At 44.8% G+C, this 18,878-nt stretch overlaps 1 protein-coding gene across 7 annotated transcripts in view; it reads right to left on the bottom strand.

The window, feature by feature from the left end:
* Positions 1-82: 82 nt before the first annotated feature.
* The window catches only part of EPB41 (erythrocyte membrane protein band 4.1), a 139,877-nt gene continuing 121,081 nt past the window's right edge, over positions 83-18,878 (bottom strand). For all 7 annotated transcript variants that reach the window (XM_004678700.2, XM_012722354.1, XM_012722356.1 and 4 more), the window contains 5 exons: positions 9,837-9,965; positions 7,420-7,521; positions 5,484-5,564; positions 3,045-3,149; positions 83-2,455 (listed from right to left, as the gene is read on the bottom strand). In XM_004678700.2, coding sequence (XP_004678757.2) covers positions 3,051-3,149; positions 5,484-5,564; positions 7,420-7,521; positions 9,837-9,965 — 411 coding nt within the window. In that variant the 3' untranslated portion in view covers positions 83-2,455; positions 3,045-3,050. The remainder of the gene's footprint in view (positions 2,456-3,044; positions 3,150-5,483; positions 5,565-7,419; positions 7,522-9,836; positions 9,966-18,878) is intronic.

Genomic DNA, 18,878 nt, shown 5'->3' with positions numbered 1-18,878 from the left:
CCGGGGAGGGCCCCACAGGCCTTACAGGCTCCTGCAGCTGGGCTCTGTGGGCCCTCAGCGTATAAATCCTGCTGGGTGGGTGGGTGGGTGGCAGAGACCTCGTGTGGCTTAGAGAAAATCTTTATTTCTCAAGTGGAATAAAAATAAAATTGCAGCAAGAGTTGTTACTGTGGTGTGTCTGAGTCACTTGGAAAATTACTGCCAAGTCTCTAACCCTGGAACTGAGACTCTGCTCCCCTCCTCACCATTCCCACCTGGGCAGAGTCTATTTTTCTTCACACACACACACATAATTGCAGGAAGGAAAAAAATCCACACAGTTGCCAACCCCCCAGATCTGTTGCCAGAGACAGAGTAAAGGGGAGGAAGCTTGCAAGGACACCCCTCTTGCTGGCATGTCCAAACATCGGCTTCTCAGTGCTGGTACTCAGAGAGCTCCTGACCTGGCTTATAGACACGGGGTGCAGGGAACAAGTGCAGAGAGCTGGTGATGCTGACCCCCAGTCCTGTGCGATGGGAGAGACCACGCTGACCTGGGCCATGCAGAACACTCCACACACAGGGAAGGGGCGTGCTGTGTCCTCTTCCTGTCCCACAGGGGTCAGCTCTGCGAGCCAGGCTGCACTCAGCAGGGCTGCCGGCGCCGGGGCAGGCTCGGGCCGCTGCCGGTGTGAGCTGGGATTCCGACTCAGCCACCGCTCCTGGCTCCTGGCACCCGGCACCCATCGTGGCCCATCGCTTCAGACCACGCCCACAGGCTGTACATCTATTCCTGAGAAGGGGCCATCTCCTTTCCCCAGGCCTGTACACTGCCCAGCCGCCCAACTCCTGCCTCTGGGGGGGGGGGGGGAGCTGCTGCTGGCTGATAACAGTCTCACATCAGTACCCTAAGGAAATGCACATACCTGAAATCAGCTCAAGCCAACTGAGTTTGTGGAAACAAACTCCGCCAATAGAGGCTTTGGACAGGTCCCTGGCCCCCTGTGGGGAGCAGAGGCTTTAGGCTTCTCTCTTTTGCTCAGTCCCCCTGGGCCCCCAGAGATTGCTTGCTGTGACCCACCATCTATCTCATGAAGTTATCTTCTGTCTTAGAATTCAAGTTCTAAGGACCTCCAGACAGATCTGATTACGTGAGGCCGTAAGACTAAAGAAACCCTATTGAACCAAACGCCCCCAAATCTGAACTAGAGCTATGAGCACCACTCCTCATTTATAAAACCAAACCAAAACAACTTAACCCAAAATCCACCACAAAAATCAAGCCTATAAAACCTGACAGACTTCAGATGGCAAGAGGGACGGAGGAGACCTGGGGTTCACGCTTGTCACGTGGGGTTTGTGGGGAGGGTGGCCCTAAAACCAGAAGGGTGCCTGCAGGCAGGTGCTGGTGAGTGAAGAAAGGGGCCCACCGTCCCCTGTGAGTCACATGCCCGGGCCGGGATTAGAGCAAGAGGCCAGGGTCAGTCTCCTAGAAATACTTCTTTGCAGGAGACTAAAGAAACCCACTCATCCCCCGCGTGAAGGGCACATTTCCCAAACCAGAAAACCTGTTTAAAAAAAAAAAAAACAACTCATTAACTTTCCTTCCCCAAATCACTACGAAAAATATACCATTAGAGCTTTTGGCCAAAAGTGCCTATTTTTCCGCGAGTTTTGGTCTCCTGAGACGGGAGGTGAGGGGAGCGCTTGGCAGGGTGCTGCTTCTCATGAGGTAAGAGGGCAGTTGAAGAGGGAGGCAGGAAGGTGAAGGCCACAGATATGTTCAAACATTCACAGTATCAGATCTATCCGAAGCAACTTCTCACGTCTTTGTTCTAAAGAAGCTCCACAAAGAACAGGTGGGAAGGAGGAAAACTAATACATTCTTAGCAGAGGTCTCTCGCACCAAAACCACCATCAACAGGGGCCTGGGGCATTTCCTGGCTTTGTGGATAGGACAGTTGCCTCGCAGGATGTTCTGGTAAAATCACATCACCCGGCTCTGAGACAGGGCTGCTTTATGAAGTTTCTGCTGACATTCAAAGGATTAAAATAAGGGAAGGAGCTGGGAAGCCCCATGAAGCTGGCTTTGGCCCCCAACGCAGCCGACAGAGTCTCTGGAGGACTGCCCGGAGAATCCGGTGGACTCTGTCAGAATCTGGGTTGGAAATAAATGGGGAGAGGCTAGGTTGAAGGGGTTACAAACCACCTATAAAAAACCAAAAAGCTACCTTAAAAACAGTCCAAAGAGTGAAAAGTTGAACAATTTCTGGTATCACAATGTAGAAAAGGTATTTGAAAGGATCAATGATTTCTAGAAGACACTTGGTATATAAACTCCAGATAGAAAATGAAGGAATTTTCTGATGAATAATCTTGAAAGTCTGAAGTCCTACTGAAGCGGGTTTGCTTCTTTGTCATTTTGCTGGTTTTCTCCTGGGTGGGAGGCAGGCAGGGAGTTGGGGTAGGGTAGTTCCTAGAGGAAAGAGAGACGCAAACTTAAAATCTACACAAGAGACAGCTACTAGGTAGAAGTTCTTGTGGCTGCACTGACAGGTCTGAGTGACCCGCGAGTCTGGGCCTGGGTGACTGGTGGCTTCTTCAAGACACCTGTCAAACACTTTCAGCAAGAACTTATCTGGATCTCTGATACCCCCCTCCCCCAAAAGCAGCTTGCTTCCAACTTTCCTGTCTAGCCCCAAAACTTGTGGGCTGAAGCTCAGGACCCCAGTTTCCAGACAGGTTGGGTGCTCTCTGGGCCTCCCAGAGAGAGAAGCCAGGGGGCTCAGAGAGCAGAGCAGCAGAGTGGGGGCCAAGTGGACAAGCAGGAGGAGGCATGAAGGCTCAGGAGCTGGGGGGCGCTTACCCAAGTGACGGTATCTCCCTCCCCCCGAACACTGCCCTGGCACTGCTCAGGGCAGAGGCAGGAGCTACTTAAGTTGGAGCCGAATACTGAGGGAGCTCCCTAAGGGCCTGGCGAGCCAGCCCCTGCAGCACCCAGCTTTCCTGTCCACAACTGTCTGAGGTGGCACCGTGAGTACCCTCCACCCAGCAGGAAGAGTCACCTGAGCTCATTCCTCAGAGATCTCGGTCTCCTGGTGGACGACCACCTTAGTCACCGACATGTCTGGGTGCTGCTCCTTTGCTTCCTTGATGGCCTGGACGAGGACCTGAGGGAGACAGAAACAATGCCCATCCGGCAGAGAGCAGCCCGCTGGTGAGGGGCCAGTGGTCCCTGCGATCCACGATCCACAGGCGAGGGCAGTGTTTGGGCAGCATTTAGGCGTACCTGCCCGCCCTGCAAAGAAAGGCTCCCGGACTGAAAACAGGAAGACACCGGGAGGTCAGAGCTGTCTTGAAGGAATCAGAGGGGACTTCAGGGGTGACAGCTGCCCCTCCCTAGGTGGGCCTGTGAGGAGTCACTCAAGAAGTGAATTGAAAAGATAAAGCAAAATCTGTGCTGAATACAGGCTATCGGCTGGGGGGCGGGGCAGAGAACAACAAGAGAAAAGGCAGCTCGGGCGACAGGAGCGGACAGGGAGTGGGAAAGCCTGTGTCATGCCACAGGCCTAAGCCTGTTATAACTGGCTTCACCTTCACCACAGTGGATCAGGACAGTGATTGTCCTAGTTCCCATTACTACTATTTATTGGACAAGGAAGGACACCGAGGTTCAGTGACTAAAAAGCCTCCTGTTTCACAGCAAGTAATACAACAGGGCTCTAAAGTCTGTCAGGTTTTCCTCTTTACCGCGCTGTTATTTAGTTTGGGGGGAGGCTGCTTTGATCACTTTAGAGAAGCTAAAGGAGTGGGGGAAAGAACATTGATATCATTACTGTCCTAGAGGCTGAAGCCCAGAGCACCCCCAACACCCCTTTTGGGGGTTCTCAGAGACACATCCCCCGATCTAAAAGCTGACTGTTGCCTCTGGCTTTTAAAACTCTAAGAGGGGCAGGGGAAGAAGGGACCTTACTCTTTCCATCTCTTGACCCAGGAACTGGCCCCCCACCGGCGGTGCTCCCCTCTCTGACTGTGTGGGCAGCCCCATTTGCTCACACGTCAAGGCCTCGTTTTGGTCTCTGCTTCGACTTCCTGTGAGGCTGCCCCCACAGCCCTTCTCACATTCCTCCACCCGCCACAGTGCACCTGTCTTCTCCTGTCCACTAGCCCTCTGTTCCCAGGACGATGGAAGGGCTCTGGAGCATCGATCAGAGCAAGCAAGTGTGCTGTCCCTTTGCCATGAGAAACCTCGATAGAAAGCTATGATTATCTTTATTTTACACAGCGAAACTGCAGCTTGGGGAGCAGAATTACTTGCTCGAGGGCAGGGTCAGAATCCAGTCTAGCTCTACTCACACAGACCCCGAAGCCTCTGCCCGCCGCTCTTGCTGTCTAGCACAGACTGAGCATAGAGCAGGGGCCCCAATCCCATGGCCGGAGCAGCGGGGTGCAGGCTGGTCAAACACTGGGGCGACTGCACGGGGCGAACAGGCTGCCAGGCCTCCACCTGGGCTCTGCAGCCTTGGGTGGCCGGCACCCTGCTGCCAAGGGAGCTGCCAGCAATGCAGCTCAGTAGTTTTTAAGGCGCTCAGCGTACCAGCAGAAGGCTGCAGAGTGACTGCTCCAGCACGCCTGTCAGTGACTCCAGAGGCATCTGCATAGTCTCTTCCACCCCCTCTTCTCTGCAGCTTCACTGTTCTAACCTCACCCAGCAGAGAATTGGGAACATTAATTCTGACCTTATTATTTGCTAATTGCTTGTAGCACACAATTAGTGCCTAATTAACATAAAAACATAGAATTTTATCACTGCAGAGTCCATAAATTATCAAGATCAACCTACTCTCTTTTAAGAGAAAAAAAATCAGAGGCAAAGTGATTTGCCCAAGGTCACACAGCAAGTCAGGGATAGATGTAGGACAGAAATCAGGTTTCAAGTCTCCTGATTTCTAGTCCATCAGACTGTGCTCCCTCCAGCTGTCTCCTCAGCTGTACAGCCCTGAGGGCTGAGACTGTGCTTGGTTTTGACACCATTTCCGGCTCCCGGCGTGGGTGAGGGTGCACACAGCCTGGAACGGCAGCAGCTCCATCCACACAGGCACACAGGCTGTGCAGCCGGGACTCACTGCTCTCACGATTCCTCGAGGGAGATGCTGCCACACCCGTCCTCTGGATGAGGACACAGGCCCAGCGCGAAGAGCTAACTGTGCTAAGAATAAGAGTCTGAAGCCCGAGCCTGTGAGTCTCAAGCCTGTGCTTCCTCAAACACGCACTGGCTTTCCCAATCTGTGGGCCCCATCCCACAGGCCCCTATCGCCCGATTCCCGTTGTTCTCCTTGGGTAGGGGCTGGGTCAGGAAAGAAGGCAGAGGGCAGAGGTGTCTTTCAACAGCCATCCCCTGCATCCAGCAACTTGCTGCCCGGGTCCCCGGGGCCAGCACCCCCTGTCCTCCCAGACCCTCTGTGCCCACTACCCCCACCCCGCTCACAGCACCCCACACATACCTGATCATGGTCGATGTCAGCATCTCCAGTGATGACAATTCTCTTTTCAATCCGGGTCTCAGAAATCCCACCTTTCACAGTCTGAAAGCAAAGAAAGACGGTTATGTTAGGAAGAAAGGAAAAGAGGAAGAGGGGGTAGGAGGGGAGGGAAAGAGGGAGAGAGAGCAAGAGACTATTCTGGGAGCCCACTCCACATTTTAACTGGCCCCCAGGGGCACAGCTTTCTCGCTAGCTGTCCGAAATCTGGGCTGGGCCAACTGAAATGAGCACACTGCTCTTTCTTGGCATTGCTGATATTTCTAATAAGCTAAACAGAAAGTTACAATTCTCTGTTTATTTTCTTTTCCCTTTTTTTTCTCCCAGACACCACAGAAATTCAGCAAGTAAACCAAATAGGTGTTTCTTTTGGCTCTTTTCCTGTACATCTTATTTTTAAGAGGAAGAAATCAGAAGAGTATAAGCAAAAATATCACACAGCTTGAAACTGGGCTGTTTTAAAGCATTTTCATATATATCTTTTTTTTTTTTTTTTTTTTAAAGATTTATTTATTTGTACATACAGAACTGGGGTACAGGCCAGAAGCTCAGGGGCGGCGAGAGGCTTCACCAGAGACAGAGTGGGGAACAGAACAGGGAGATCGATGAAGTACACTGCTGAGGGGAGCAGCGGGCGGGTCAGGAGAGGTCTGCCACGCCATGTGGTCACCTCCAGGGCAGGCGGGAATCTAACTCATGCGGAAGCGGTTTTAGATTCTCAGTGCTGTGCTTTAACCCGCTGCGCCACCAGGGAGGGCCAGCATTTTCATATATATCTTTTAAAGATTTATTTATTTATGCATTCAGAGCTTGGGGTAAAGCTGTGGTAAAAGGATTCACCAGCGACAGAGTGGGGAGCAGAACAGGCAGACAATGAGGCACACTGCTGAGGGGAGCAGCAGCAACACAGGAGAGGTCTGCCACGCCATGTGGGTCACTTCCCTAGCCGGGGATTGAACTTGTGCTGAAGCGGCTGTAGCCGCTGTTTCACAGTGCTGTGCTTTAACCCACTGTACCACCGGGCAGGGCCCCATTTTCATATTTTTTATGTCAAAATCCTTCAAATAATGTTCCCCGCAGAGCAGAAGTAAGGTTGCTCACAAGAAAAGGCACTTAACTCTCGTGTTTAACAAACATGGATTGTCTCTGACTTTTGGGGAGCAGTTCTAATTTTAGATACTTTCTCCTTTTTGTTCCACAAATAATATTCTAGTAATTCCAATATTTCAGAACCCAAACTATATATTGCTATGGTCTTGACAAATATAAAAATTCTTTGTTGGCCCCTGAGTCCTGAATTCTGGCTTGGAAAAAATATTTGAATAATAATACCAATCATGGGCCCTCCCTAGTGGTGCAACAGGTCAAAGTGCGGCACTAGGAAGCCAGCTGCAGCCACTTCAGCGTGAGATCGACCCCTGGCCAGGGAGGTGACCCACATGGCACAGCAGACCTCTCTTATTTCGCCCGCTGCTCCCCTCAGCAGTGTACTTTGTCCATCTGCCTGTTCTGCTCCCTGCTCTGTCTCTGGTGAATCCTCACTCCCCAAACCTTTGGCCTGTACCCCTGTTCTGTATGCATAAATATATAAACCTTAAAAAAAAAATCATACCTGCCCTTAAACTGCATTTTTAAATCTACCTTCACAGTCAGATATGGGATTCACTGACCAGAGACAGCCAGGACATCAAGGGGACAAACACATGCGGCTTTGAGACTACACGCAGGCCAGACTACACGGGCTTCACTGCTGGAGGGAGCAACAGGGAACTGCCACCCGGGACGCTTGGAATAATTTGGCTCAAGAGAGACGAACATCCCCGCTGTGAGGCTGGGGTCCTTGGGGAGACAGCGAGCTTGGCTCGCCAAGGGAGCCTGAGGAGGGACAAGCTGCTGTTACCTTGGTAATCTGCGTCGTGGTGGTGCTGCTTGTGGTCTCGGAGGTGATGGTCTGAGCAGTCAGCAAGACCCCTGGGTCCAAGTCCCCGTTGCTATCCTCGGCCTGCAGAGGAAACACAGCTTGTCACCAGGCCTCGCACGAAGCTCTGGGGCTAATCCAGCTCTGCTCTTCAGCTGTCCATCCTACAGCAAAAGCTCCATTCCCTTATGCTGATCTTGAATTAATAAAACAAATTTCCTGGAAATAAGACCCCTTTGAAAAAGTGGGATGGGCCCAACTTCCCTAGCATTTGGTCAATGAGAGTGGATCAGAAAGGGGAGGCTGCAGTGGAGACAGGACATTAATTACCCACATGTGTACAGACTTAATGTTTCACAGATACCTTCTAAAACATTGTTTTTCCTGATGCTCACACAGACACTACAAAATAAATAGCGCAGAGACTTATTAGCACTTCCAGGTAAGAAAAATCAGTCGGGAAGCATGAATGACTTTTCCAAGAATTCAAGCAGTAAGTGACACCTGTCCTCGCTACAGATGTGGTCTTGCCACATTGCCCAAGGCAGGAAAACTGCCCTGTTAGCACAGGGCAGAACTTTCCGGAAGGGACTGAGATGGGAGGCTGGAGGCAATAAAATAGGAATTGTCCCTTCAGGCAAAGTGGGAGGAGACACACATGTGTTAATGATACGGTGACAACAGAACTATTAGTGAAATGGGCTTCTAGCAACATAGCTACAGTCCCAGCCAGGGAGCTGAGCCACTCGGTGCGGCAGACCTCTCCTGACCTGCCCGCTGCTCCCCTCAGCAGTGTGTTTCAGTCAATCGGCCTGTTCTGCTCCCCACTCTGTCTCTGGCAAATCCACTTGCCACCACCACCCCCGCACCACTGGCGGACACCCCAGTTCTTATATGCATAAATAAATAAAAATAAAAATCTTCAAAAAGGTTCTAAAGTAGTAAGAGTTTAAACTAGGACTTCAGGCAAGAAACTTGTCTGAAGACAGGGGTTTAGTTCTCAGCTCAGATGGTGATTAGTAGGCAAGCCATTCTAACTTTTTTTTTTAAAGATTTTTTATTTATTTTTGCATAGATGCTCTGGGGTGTAGGTGAGAAGTGCAGGAGGGTGAGAGGATTCAGCAGAGACAGCATTTCCTGTATAGTGTTTTCCTGCTCTGAGCAGTGACATGTCATTTAAACTCCACTGCCCTGTGCTTTCTCAGTTACTAATTTATGGTGCATATTATCCCCATCAGAATAATAATAAAAAAAAAGGTACCACCACCTATTTAACCTGTTCCCTATTGAGGGGACATTTCAGTTATTTCCATGACTGTGACACCTAAAGGGCCCCTTCTCTGAGGCAGGTAATTCTTTCCCTGTGCCCTCTGGCTAAGAGTATGCAGGATCTAAAAGTAATTTCTGGTTTCTTCCTTTTTCAAAGCTTTGGCTGTCAAGTCTCATCCATTCAATTCTGTTGCTTTTGGCAAAGCTTTCTCCTCATTCCTCAGGCTACACTTCAGTTCTCTACAAGCTTCTCCTTGGCTCTGCCAAAGTCCTATTCTTATCTCCAGGCAGCTCCCACCTTATTGTGTTCGGCACACAGCTTTATGAATCATCAGTGCTTTAATTATGCCTCTTTATTACCAGTACTAAAAATCTTTAGGCAATTTTACATTATTTACCAAACTCAAATTTCACACTCCAGACCACAAGAAAGAAGGGGGAAGCAGACTAGTGTCAACTGAAAGTATATGAATACACCAAATTTTGCATGGCCTGTAGTGTTTTTTCCTTCTCTCTCCCTCTAATGGTAGGTAGTAGTGCCAGTTTTACAGCCAAGGAAACAGAGACTTAGGGACATTGGCAATTTATTTAAAGTTATCCACTTGGTTCACGAGATAGGATACACACCTGTTTGTCTAACTGCAAAGTATATGCTTTTAATTGACAGGTTACACTGTTTCCTGCAGGAGGGTATCATCATCCAGTTGACAGTGATGTGAAGGTGAGCGGAAAGACAGGATCTGAAATGAGCCACCAGAGCTACACGCTGCCTCCCATCGCGGGGGCTTTGGCCAAACGGTACCTCAATTCTCCCGACGATTCTAGCCCCAAAGTAGAAACCTCTCATGACCCCATACAGACTGCTCTATATCCTGTTTTAGTTTCGTTATAGCACTTAACAATGCTTGAAATTTGTGCATTTAAGTCTTTTGCTGCACGCATGTCTTTCCCTACTAGAAGGTAATTCCAAAGGGTAGGGCCTGTAATCTCATCTCTTCTAAAATGAACAGTCTCAGAAGAACTAAGCATTATTCTCAGCACCCGATTAGAAACCTGTTAGGACAGGAGGTGACAGTTACGCTCACGCCAGCCTTTGGTTCTGAAACCTGAAGCATCAAGTCAAGTCCTACCTGGGCAGCCTCATAAGTGATGGTCTTTGTCTCAGTGTGAACAATGGGGACATCTTTGGTGGGGATTTCACTTTTCACAGCATTGGCAGTATCTGAGATGGTGACCGTCTGAGTCTTCACCAGGGGAGGCTGTGAAGCAGTAAACAAACAGTTATTGAAGCCTCTACTAAAGCTGTGAAGAGCTAATCATCTGACATTGATTTGAGCAAAGTGATAGATCTAAGCAAGCCAAGGGCTAGCTCAGTCTCTGCCCTAGACTTGGACACCACTCGACAGCGGCCCTGACAGTGTGCCATGAAAGCATGAGGGATATTAGAGAACACATCTCTGCAATCACTTTCATAAGCATAATGGAAAGGCAGAAGATCAGACAGTTATGATTGGTGAACTAAACCACCTCAGACTGACCTTCAGAATTTGAATATCAAGCTATCTGCCAAACAGCGGGCCGTTTGTTTGTCCTTGTGACTGTACCATCACCATTAAGAAACTCAGTCACATTTCCTCCAAGTGGTATAAGAAACAGCAGTGGCACTGGAATGCTCTGGAATTCATTAACTTCTTTCAAATCAATGTCAGACATTCTCTTTGGATTATTGAGAAGAAACAGCAATTGCAAAACTGGAAAGAAAATAATCAGTTCAACCACCACCTGGTGATTAATCTCAGAATTTCAGAAGAGTGAACAGCAGTGAAATATCCCAGGCTTGTCTAACAGCTCACCTTTCCCAAGACAATAAATCACCCTAAAACAACTATTTGATTGTGGTAGGTTAAGTGTCACCCACCTTAGCACTGGAGATTAGCAACTGTGATCATGGAAGTCCGGGTGAGTGGGGACAGTGGGCGTGGTGGGCTGTACTGTGTGGCTGCAATGCGTAAATAATTATTTGGGGCCTGAAAACTCATTAAGAGTTTCAGTTGCCCCTTTAAGGGCATTTGAAAGCTTGAGCATGGTCTCAGAACACTGAAGCTCCTCATCACAAATGCCTCAGAAATTCACTTCTTTACAAAGAAAAGCAAGAGAAAGAGGAACTTACGCTGGCCTCATAAAGATAAACAAACAGACTTACTCCCACTAGTTTGGTTAAGGGGAGAAAGCATTTGTAGCCACAGAGTTAATTTCTCTGAACAAATGTCTCAGAAGTAATTCAAGGGTTCCAATTTTATTCTGTGATTTTGAAAAAAAGCAGAGAGGCTACTACCCTCACCACCATCACCACCATCACCACCACCACCTCCTACAGAGAACAGATTCTGGCCCTCTCCCAAAGTGAGTCATTAGACCTGTATCACTGCGGCAGTTACTACCTGGAAGCTTCGAATGAGGGCAGGGAACTGGTTACCCACACGAGAGTCAAGAAATCCATTTTGCTTTCCAAGAGGCTCTCCTGGTGTAACATGTTCTTCACTACTCTCTGCCTTTTTTCCATCAAGTTGCAGCTGAGAAGAAGCTGGTGCTACTGAGAACTTTAAGGCACTGGCCTGTCCCTCCACTCCTCTACATTCCCCACTTGGGCCTCTCGGCATTTCCTTAATGTCAAGAGAGCCAGCTGCCCCCTGCTCCTTCTCATCAGTCTCCTTGCTGTTCATGGAGAGGGAACCAAAGTCGAAGCTTTGTGGAGACTCTGACGGGGTGGCCATTTGGATCTTAACAGGAATTACTTGGGGCTTGGGGCCCTGCTGTTCAGAGATGAGGTTGGGCGATGGCTCCTTGGCCACGGCAGCCACCTCCTCTGTGCGAATGCCATTTATATTCTACAAATGAATGAACACATACAAAAGCAAGATGGTTAGGAATAAACAGGGAATATAATGAACTCTGAGAATTCACAATGATTGTTAAGAGGGCTCACAAATATTAATATAAACCAAGACTCTCAGCTGATCAAAAGGAAGAATTGTTCACCTAAGATGTCAGCAGCTTAAGTTGTTCCAAGCTTACTTGGGCTGTATCTCTGTGACATTGCTAACCTGAGGAATAATTTCAATGCACCTCACACAGTACCAAGTCCTTCACATTACTATGGACTTCCCTGTCCTCCTAAATACCTAACTTGTTACTGGAAAATGGTTCAGATCTCCATGCCATCCCATTTAGCCCTAAAAAAAGCTAAGATCTAGCATTTGGTTGGCAAGGATTTAGATTTGAGCACATGCACCACCAGACTCATTCCTGTAATTTCCATGGGACTAAATAGAATATCAAAAAATAGAGAAACATGTATTTGTAAACAGGGTAAAAGTGACCTAGCAGCTGAGCTGCATCTCTTCACGGACAGATGACAACATCTTTGAGTCCTGTGAGGCAGAACTCCTGGAAACAAAAAAAAGTGTTCCCTCCTGGGCTGACTGCCTTACACCACAGGAAAACAGTTCTAAAATAAGAATTTCCAAGAGAATGTGGGAGAGAAGATGATACCCAGAAGAAGGATCTACTCCTCATGTTTAAAGAAAGGCAGCAAAGGTGGATGAGAAGGAAACGATTATAGGCTGTTTGAAAAATGAACAATCTAACAGAAGCCGAATGCCATACCAAGTGACCTCTGTGATCACCAGGAAGTTGTAAATAAGCCACTCAGGCCTGAAATCACCCTTTGCCAGTACATACACAGAGGCACTTCATGAGGGGGTCTTCCACTGCAGCACTGAAATCACGCTGTGTGTATTCTATTTTAAAAAACTGCTGCTGCTCTTTAACTTGCAAACCCGTTTTACACTGTGCGAGTAAGGCAAGACAAGACGCGACACTCTCAAGAACTTCAGGCTGATGGCACTTCTCAGCCAGGGCAAACTTTCAAGAGCATCACAAACATTGAAGGAGTTTCACAGTTCTCAAGCTGAAGTCGGGCAGGCAGGTCTCTCACTGCCTGATCATGAATATTACTTAGGGCCTGAAAAGTGGAAATGAGAGATGGCTTGACTTTTATGGCTCCAAGGACCAAACACAACAACCTATGTATGTAAACCTGTGGGTGCTAAAGTAACTCAGCTGACAGACAATGTGCTACTAGATGCTAGGGCCCAGGGAGCGCTAGAGTTAAGGTGTCACCTTATTGACACACTATACTGCATTCTAGAGCACTTATAACACCATTTTTTTTTGAATCAGACAAACTGTTATGGAACTGTCCAAAAATGGATCAGTTGGTAATAAACAAAGCAGGCGTTTTCAAATTGCTCTATGCTAGCTCTCACACTGGATACCATATCCAAATCCATTCACATGGAGAAGAATTCATGACTTCTCCAAAAAATTTTGTCACAACTGAGAAAGCTGATTAATAACCAGAAAAATCTAAGGTAATTAGTAAAAGCCTATTTTGTACCCGTCTGCTCAGATGCTGAGTGGTTGTCTGTGATCAGGAAGCCATTTGTGAGTTAAACATCACTTAGGACAGCACCACCTGGACCAAAGTTGCTTATTGCTGTATGAAAGTAGATGGTCAATCATTTTCTGTCCTAGCACATACAGAGGAGACCAAGAGTAAAAACTATAGCCAGAGTGTTATCAATTCAGCAAATATTTACTGATCATCTAATAAGTATTAGCTGTTGGAAATAAAAGGAAAACTGCTAACATCTGGGTGGACTGCCACTCATAACACTCACATATGGTCACCTCAGCCTCTCCAGCTGGCTCTGTTGCCCAGATCCCTTGAACAACACAGTCAACAGCTTACCGGGCACCCCCCTGGCATATGGAATGTAATATGCCCCAAACTAAATTCATCTCTGCTGCTGCCTGATCCTGCCACCCCAACTTCCTTCCATCAATCACCCATCCCGTCTTCATGCTAGAAGCTGAACTCATTGTTAATACCCTCATCTCACTTATCCACGAAGCCCCTTGTTTATTTATCCACCCATCTCCTTTGTTTATTCCATGTTAATATCTGCTTGCTTCTAGCTTCACATTTACTATTGTTTTTTGGGCTCTCCTCATGCCTCACCCTTACTAGTCAAGTCCTAAGCAATTTTTCTTCACTTTCTACCTTCTCAACTTTCTAATAATGCCCTACACAGTTTTTCTTCTCTTTCTTCCTTCTCATCTCAAACCTCCTTTGAATGCAGCCTTTATTGTGCTGTGAAAGTGTTTCTTTCTAAAATGAAACACTGAAAACTCAATTTTCCAGTTTAAAACCCTCTAGTGGTTCTTTGGGTTAAAGATCAGATCCTAGGAAGGACCAGATCCTTTCTACTGAAGGTAGAACTTCTTTTCTCCAGCTTCATGGGCCTTACCACTACACTCATCTTTCTCTCTGAAACATAATGTGCTTTCTGTTGCCTCTGTAAATACTGTCAACAGGAGTCCATACTCAGGGCAAGTGTCAACGTTTCCCCCGACAGCTAGAGTATGTTTAGCTATCATTCCTTTTCTATTCCTGTAAAACAAAAGAGGATCAGTCATCTGTCTTCTCCCTTAGACTATGAGCTCCCTGGAGGGGGAATTGGAGAGGTAGGGAAAGAACTTTGTTACTTAATCCTGTATCTCTCATCATTTTGGGCACATAGCAGATGTTCAGTTAAATAGCTCAAAATTTATTAAATGAAACCAGCTGACTCAGGAACTTCTGTTTTGCATTATGCTATTCAAACACTGAAAAAGCGGGCATGTTTAGGAAGAACATAAAAGCCACTCACTTGTCCAGACCCACTGTCTATCTAGTCCAGCATTTTATCGCCTATGTCATTAAATTACAGGAAAACTCCCATTAGTGTGTTATTTACCAGGTATTGTACCAGTCACCTTAACAAGTCAATTTTTTCACCACCTCACTATACAAATCATCATTTCTAGATAAACTCATCATCTGATAGATGAAGAAACAGAAAGGTTAAATAACTCGAGCTATTAAATGATGAAACTAGGGTTTAAACTCAAGTCTCTCTCTGGTTTCTAAAGTCTACTTCTTTCCACAAACACAGAAAGTATTGCAAAAGGACCAAAGAACATATCATATTATATGTAAAAGAATATACATCAACCTGGCTCTAATCTTGAGATGTGCAATAACTGTCAGAGTCCTCTTAGCAGAGTCTAGTTTTAGTAGTCAGCAGTATACTTTTAAATATAAGAAGGCTAGAAATCCAGGAGAAAAGACTGAACAAAAGGAGATGAAAAATCTCCTGTGACACAAGATACCTCTAATTTGGCATGTAACATGAGTGAGGAATTTTAACTGACAGTATTGTGCCTTTGGTTATGACCTTCAGGAAGGTCACTGGGTTATGAGTCTGAACGACTGCATATACCAAATTGGTTTGGAAATTTTAAAGGGATCTTTTTAGGGACCTGAATAAACATATAGCTGGTCTAGACCCATCCACCATGACAGAATTGAGACTTAGTGAGTCAGCGGTGCTAATTCAGATGTCGCTTATTTGGACTGATGGAAGAATCTATTAGAGGAAAGATATTACAATAGAAAGGCCAGCTGCCTTGTAAAGTACTGCAGTGCTCTCGTGGTGAAGATCACTGAATAGACAAATATTTAATTGAGAAGGAACACTATTTGAAGATTTTCAATTTCACTGAAAAAAGTCAATGGCTTCCGCTAAGTGTGATAATTCAGTATTTCCATTGGAAATTTTTTTTCTAATGATTTTTACTACCAGCTACTTATTCAAAGGGGTTATGTGTCAGAATCATCAAGCCCTGAGTATTCATGTACCTTTGAATTATAAATTACCTCTGCCTTAACTAAGAGCAGAATATGGGTCTTTTGTAAATAGTCTGTTACCAGTCCATTAAATACAACCCAGTCTTTTTCTTCCAGATTATTTGTGAAGGAACTTACAGATTTGAAGAAACCATTAAAGAAACACAATTATGCTTACAAGACTTACTTCTAAGCATTATAATGAAAACAAATCCCTGAAATCTTTCTAAAATTTTGCTTCATAAGCAAGCAAGTCACACAAATTTTTTTTTTTCCCCCTGGAGGGTCTTGCAATACACACATTTGCTCACTTGTTTCCTGCTCAGTGAAGCTCAACTTTACCTTTGGGTGGCAACAGAAAAGGACAAAGAGAATCTCCCATTCTATCTTTCTCCATAGCAGGTAATGGTCAGGTACAGACAGCAGAATCACTGACAAACCCATCCCTGGACTTCAGGAGAGGCATCTCAGGACCATGCTTAGATGTTGGAATGAGGAAGAAGGTAAGAATGCCAGCTGCAAAAACTAACCTTTCCTCTTGATAATGTACTGTTTTAATTATTATCCATGTAAAAACATTGTTTCCTATATGGAAATTTATATACATAATATAGATCTTAATGACAGGATTGCCAATAACTTTTCTCTGTGTTTTCGGAATTTCCTATACTTTCTAAAATGAAGATGCATTACTTTAATAATTTAAAAAATGGCATTAAAACATTTTTTATGTGAGTTTTGGTATCTGGTTTCAAAATGAAGTGATCTGTAAAAACTGAAGTCTGGTAATCAATTTATGAAGGAAGTATTAATAAATCCTTAATGTTCTTCATGCCTTTTAAATAGTTAAGATTAGTGGAAACTAGAATTTTGGTGGAAAACAAAGATAAAACTCGTAAGCTAACCGTAGATCCAGAAAGAAAGGAGAAAGGGAAGGGATCAAAAAAGGGAGGGAGGAGTACAAGGGCCTGTGGTGATAGGTCACAGGTGCTTTGGGGGGGCTGAGAACTATGGGGCTACACCTAGGGGAGAGGTCAAATACTATACAAAATTATCAATGATGCAAGAAAACTAACAATGATATAGGAAAATAAATTTAAAATATATATCACTAGATATATAATATATATCTTTTACATGAAGAATACAGAAGCTTAACAATGTAGTGAGCTGGTTTTGAAAGTTAGAGTCAATGATAACACACTTAATGTACCTGCTTGGAAGAGAAGTAACTCAAGTTTAAGGTATAGCTTCATTAGATTTTTGTTTAATGTGTTCTGACTCAGCGCTGGCAGGGATTTCCTCAGCAATGTGAAATGAAAATGTGTCATTTTCATTGTGTCTGTGTTTAATTCCCTAGTAAATTTTCTTATTAGATATCAGCTTCTGAAACAAGTGAAGACACTCAAAGAAATGATCACCATTTTGCCCAAGTCATGAGAGTAACTGGGAATATCAACCTTTAAGGATTCAACTATCCCCAAACTTGACCTGAATTTAACCCTAGATTACAGACTGACACTGTTACAGTTCACTTCAGAGTGGTTTACCTTTTTTAAAATATTATTTTTGGCAAAGAAACATGAGCCAGAGCAATCAAGACATCTATCTTGCTAACTTGCCAACTTCCTGGCAAGTTCTTTACTTAGCCAGGTCTTCATTATATTTTACAGACAACCACCACACAGAACTTTGAATAGATTTATTTCTGTTTCTAAGCTCAAAGTACATCCTTTTATTATTATCCATGGCTCTGGCTTCTTGCAAATTATACTTTTCATAAAAAGAGAATCTGAGATTTAGTGTGTTACCTTTGTAGTCATTTTACATAAGGGGACACTAAATCTACCAAAACTTACTAAACTCCCTTTGGTTTTTACATTTTCCCCCCATTCTATCAAGTAAACTATAAACAGTGTTTCATGTGTGACCAGCTCTCTAATGTCACCACCACCTTCTTGATGTCTCTGAGGTCTGCTGAAATGCAAATACCTCAGGGAAAGTTAACATATTAAAATTGTGTCAGTTTCTATACATCAGAAAAAAAGAAGTTCAGGGATTCATTATATTTTTAATACAATTTATAGAATTTAAAGTCTTGCTAGAAAAAGGGAGTGAGCAGAAGGTAGCTTTGGGATTGGAGGGGAGGGTGTGCACAGACACACAGACACCCATAGAGCACATTACCCTTGCTTTGCAAACCCAGTAAGAAACGCTTTGCACTGCAAATGCCCACAGAACCAGCAGGAATCGCGGTTATCTTGCTAAGCACAGAAGGAAGATACCCAGCAGAAGAATCCAGCTCCTGGTTCTTAACTAAAGTAAACAATAAATATTATAGTCACTTAATTTATCAACACTGTATTTAAATAATACCCCCATATTATCTACAACATGCAAACTAAAAAAAAAAAACCAAAAAGAAAAAACCCAAAAAAAAACCCCCACGAGACTCCAATGCTGATAAGATCAGTTAATGCGAGTGCTTTGTTTCCACATTGTTCTCTGTCACAGTTTATGTCTTAGCAAAGCACGTTATCTGCTTTGGGAAAGCTCTAAAAAACAAAACATATGTCCATATGCATTAGTTAATATATTACCGATAATTGTAAATTCATTCTCTTTTGAAAAATTAACAATATCATTGTTTTCCTTGGTTAATAATAATCAGTAGGAACATTAACCTGGTGATTTATTTAAAAGTTATTATGTCTAATGCTTTTAAATGGGCACTTGCAATAAAAGACAAATCAGATGTGGTAATGGCTTCCTTTATAAAACCCACATGTAAACAGCACATAAAAATGACAAATCAAGCAATAGTAGCCCATTCTTCAGCCAAAAAAGGACACAAATGAGGAATAAAATTACCAAAAAGGGAAACATCCCTGGCCCCCTACCCCCAAAAAAGTTTCATAAATAATAGCTTTGTATGCTTTCCATGGAAAAATCACGCTAATCAAAGGACATTAAAATCACAAACACTCACACTGGGGATAAGCTAACAACAGAGTAAGCATGGGCTACTGAAGATGATTCAAAAATTCTACCCTTCCTCTCTACCATGCCTTTTTTTTTTTTTAGACATTTCATTCTAAATCTTCTCTCTTGGCTAAACCTTCCCTCATTTAAAAAAAAAAATGCCATTGGTCTTAGCTAAAATGTTGATATACCTTTGTAGTGCTCACTAGCTTCTCCATGAAATTCAAAGCCATTTTCATGGTCCACTGCTATTCATTTGCATATTAAGATTATATCTGGATAAAGAAGCTTACTTAGGAATACGCTGGCCTTTATTAAACTAGAGTTGCTAAAATTACTTTTTATAGGAAAATCTCTCAACAATAATTTTTCACAAGTTCCAGCAAGATTTGCCAAT

Source organism: Condylura cristata, unplaced genomic scaffold, assembly GCF_000260355.1.
Source record: "Condylura cristata isolate star-nosed mole 26May11 unplaced genomic scaffold, ConCri1.0 scaffold00008, whole genome shotgun sequence".
In the NCBI taxonomy this organism is placed as follows: domain Eukaryota; kingdom Metazoa; phylum Chordata; class Mammalia; order Eulipotyphla; family Talpidae; genus Condylura; species Condylura cristata.
This window is presented reverse-complemented; position numbering and strand designations above follow the sequence as displayed.